Source organism: Antrostomus carolinensis, unplaced genomic scaffold, assembly GCF_000700745.2.
Source record: "Antrostomus carolinensis isolate BGI_N321 unplaced genomic scaffold, ASM70074v2 scaffold14829, whole genome shotgun sequence".
In the NCBI taxonomy this organism is placed as follows: Eukaryota; Metazoa; Chordata; class Aves; order Caprimulgiformes; family Caprimulgidae; genus Antrostomus; species Antrostomus carolinensis.
This window is the reverse complement of record NW_010336546.1, coordinates 39,655-43,556: the sequence shown is the minus strand read 5'-3', so window position 1 is coordinate 43,556 and position 3,902 is coordinate 39,655. Positions and strand designations below refer to the sequence as shown.

The 3,902-nt window shown below is 56.0% G+C and overlaps 1 protein-coding gene across 1 annotated transcript in view; it reads left to right on the top strand.

The window, feature by feature from the left end:
* Positions 1-3,885: 3,885 nt before the first annotated feature.
* LOC104530347 (C-C motif chemokine 21) overlaps positions 3,886-3,902 on the top strand; it is a 1,041-nt gene continuing 1,024 nt past the window's right edge. Inside the window, exon 1 of the mRNA XM_010174902.1 lies at positions 3,886-3,902. This exon is cut by the window's right edge and continues 62 nt beyond it. Within this exon, the coding sequence (XP_010173204.1) occupies positions 3,886-3,902 (17 nt within the window).

Here is a 3,902-nt window from a genome sequence, read left to right as displayed (position 1 = left end):
CAGCGGGTTGAGCGGAGCTGCGCGACCCTGTTCCTGTTAGCAGTGACTTTAACTTGGAGGCAGCATCCAGAAGGATTTGGAAATTCCCATTCCCCCTGGTTGGTTCCCCTCGATGCCTTCGGTCCATGGATTTTTCTGAGGAGCCTTTGCTCCCAGCCCTGAGCCAGCCGGGAATCGGACCCCCTGTCTGGTTAAGTGGGACAGAGCTGGGGGCTTTTGCAGGGCTGAAGGGCAGCCCAGAGCTGGATGAGCAGAGGGGCTGAAGGGGGAGGACACGGGATCTCCTGGCATTACAAGGTGAGATGCCAGGAAACTGCAATGCTGGAAGCCAGGGCAGTAATTTGAAGGTGAACTCCAGGCTCTGGTGCTGGGTTGTGGGGTGCCAACATGGGAAGCATTTGGCTTTGAGGCTTGAGTGAGTTCCTACAAACTACCACCATGGTTTCACTGCCTGGGAAGGGCTCACAAACAAGGTGATGTAGTGAGGTGACATTTTCTATGGTCCCACTGTTTTTGCACACTCAGTGTGCAGGGACACTGTCTTCTCTGCCTAGGACACCCTCCCCTCTTCCTGCAGTCTGGAGATCCTCCACCACAGGGATGCAGAGAGGGATGGAGCTGGGCTGCTTGCACGTGGGTGTAGCTGGAGGCACCATTCCATGAGGCAAAGGCTTTGTACGTTTTCTGACACAGACCCTGGGGACAGAAAGGGATTTATTGTGGCTGAGACACTGCAGAGGGACACCCTGTCTGGTTGTATCCCCTTCCCTCTGTCTGTCTCCATCCTGCACCTCTGAGCTCTGAAAAACTCTGGTGGCTCCAAGAGACTAAGCTGGTGAGAAACAGGTTTTTGAAGGTGTGTGCAAGAAATTGTGGCTGGCCAGAGCTGCTACTGGAGGCTGCTGGTGCTGGAAAGCTCTAAAAAGACTTACTTCCACCCCGTGCCCCAGCAGCTCCCCTCTATCCCAAAAGATCAGTCTGCCTTGCAACCCCCCTGCAAACAGGGATGCTCACTCCGTTTTTCTTATTGCCAGAAACTCCCTGCTTTTTCCTTGGGCTGAAGCGACATGTCACGGGGCAAGGTACTTGGGGAAGAAGAGAGAACTGTGGGCTCTGAGAGAAGAGGAGGGGAGATGGGGCATGGACCTCTGTGCCAGTTTCCATGGCTGATCAGACATGCAGATGCACCTGCATAGCTCAGCCAGAGCAATGGCCAAGTACCCCTGTCCTTAGTTTTTTCCCCCTTGGGTCCTCCCCAGTCCACCTTCCCTGTAAGGATTGGAGTGAGGGTCTGCTCAGCCTGCTACTTTCTCTGGGGTGCAAATCACAGCAGCCAGAGAACTGCCAAAGACTGATGCCTGTGAAGGGAACGTGTGCCCTGACCCTCCTCAGCAGCTCAGACCGTATTCGGGGCTGGCCTCTGGCCAGAGGATGCTGCTGCGGTGTCTTGAAAACACGTAGAGAGCCAGGGACTTTCCAGGCTCCTGCTGCTGTGGCCGGGGCTGAGACCAGGCAAGGAAAGCATCTGGACTCCACTCTGGGACCACAAAGCTCTCCTGGACTCCTTTGGGGGTGGAGGGAACCCCAGGCTGGACTGGTCTGTGCTGGGGGTAACCTGTGACATGTCTCCCTTCCGTCCTCATCCCTCATCCTCATACCTGAAAGGCTCTGAGAGAAACTTGACCAGGGTGGGTGTCTATGGGATCAGTGCTCCCACAGTTTCTCCAGCACATGGACCTGCAGTGGGACAGCATCCCAGATATGCCAAGGGTAGGGGTTCATCCAGGTGCTCAGCTGGGCACTGCTACCTGGGGAGGTTGCACAGGTAAGGGCTGGAAAGGTGATATAAACCAGCATGGCTCTCCTTTTACTGCCCTGTCCTGTTACCACTGGTGCTTTGGGGTTGGATGGATGCGTAATGCCGGGTAGGACACTTCCAGGGACCAGTTCCCTGTACTGCCAGACACCCTGGAGCTGCTGCCTGAGACCACATCCACCTCAGTGCTGCATGAGTGTGTGGGGAGCTGTCTCCCCCCATCAAGGCACTGGACCCATGGGTACCCCCAGCATGAGAGCTCCCTTTCTCTCTGCACAGGTGATGGAGGAAGCCCCAGGAGCACAGCCCTGGATCCCCATGCTGCTCCAGGCACCCAGCTTGTCCCTGAGGAAAGCAGTAAGCTGCTTCAGCTTGCTGGTCTCCTTGCCCAAGAGAGGGCTGTGGGGGAGTTGGTGGTGAGCCCTACTGTCATGACTCCAACATTGCCCCCTCCTTGCATCCTGAGATCCTGGGCATCTTATCGCTGCTCTGCTTTCTACAGCAGCTGGGACTTTGGTTTCCCCCTGGGTTACTCATTGCTCTTGATAAGTTTTATAAGTTTATGAGGGTCCTTATCAGCAACCGGTGAAAAGTCCTGGGGCTGCAACCCAGGGTGCAAGCAGTGGGGCCAAGGAAGGAGCTTGGCGCCCAACAGCATTGAGGAGACCCCCCTGGGGCTCTGCATCCCATTGGGGCTCACAGATGACACGGCAGTGGGACCGGGACTGGCCAAGGGACTGGAAGCCACAGCAGACGATGAGAGACTGCGAGTGTTGGGGTGGTGAAGCTGGGGATGGGATAAGAGAAGCTGCTTGGAGGGGCTGGAGAGATGCTGGAGTCTGGCTCTTCTCAGAGGAGCCGTAGGGCAGGGCAAGAGGTGGTGGCACTGGATACATCAAGGGAAATTCCAATTAAATAGTGAGAAAAATGTTCTCAACATGAGAAAATTACCAGTACTGAAACAGGTTGCCCAAAGCAGTTGTGAAAGCTTCATCCTTGGTCTCTTCCAGACCATGTCCTGGTGATCGCTCAGAGCAGGACCAGAGTTACACCAGGTTTCTCAGGACTTGGTCTGGCCACATGGCCATCTCTTTGGGTGGCTTTTTCCACCACAGGGTTGCCCGTGGGCTCCTGTTCAGCTCCCTCACGTCCACTTCTGCATAGCCCCCATCTTGCCAGCCATGCCCAGCCTGCCTGGCTGCACAGGGTCATGCTACCTCACCCATAAGACTTCACATTTTGTCTGTCTTGAACCTCAGGAGGTTCCCATCAGCCCATTCCTCCCAGCTGGTTGAAGGTCCTTGATCATCCTCAGTTCCCCTCAACTTGGTACCAACATCAATCATCAGTTGATGGTTGATGCTGATACCCTTGATCATCCTCAGTTCCCCACAACTTGGTATCAGCATGGTGGGCTGTGCTATCTCTACCAGCCCAGTCTGCAGTCTGGCCCTGGCACATCCCAGCCCTACAGATGTGTTCAGCTGTTTGGGGAGGTCCCAAGACAGCAGGACAAAGATGAGGGCTCAGAGGGCTGTGATGTGGTGTCACCCTGAGCCCCTTCTCACTTCTGTGGGGTGGGTGGCTCAGCTTGGAAGCAAAGCATGAGGTGGGGAAGTGAAACAGATTGACTCCTTGGTTTCCCTAATACCTTGGCCACGTGCCAGGGTTCCTGTCTGAGGAACAAACAGGCAAGCAGCAACACCAGACCCACCAAGAGCAGGTAGTGGCAGGTTGCAGGACCGGATAGGAAACAGAAGCCCACAAACTCATCTAGCTGTGATGGGGACTGTGTCTCCGGCCCACCCTCCACCTGGCACCCCACGCTGTGATGGGCAGCTGGGAACAAGACAGGACGTGTCTGTAAAGGGGGGGCTCACAGCTTACAGGAATCCCCCACCCTCCTACTTCTCCATCACCCAGCCCTTGGCCGGCTGGTGGGCTGCCTGCCAGCCTGTCTGAAAACGAAAGCAAAGTGTTGGGAGATAAATAGGAGCAGCCTCAGCACAAGGCAGCAGCGTGCGTCCTGCTCCGCAGCCTTGCCCAGCTCAGCACCCACAGCCCCCACCATGGCTCTGCGCCTCCT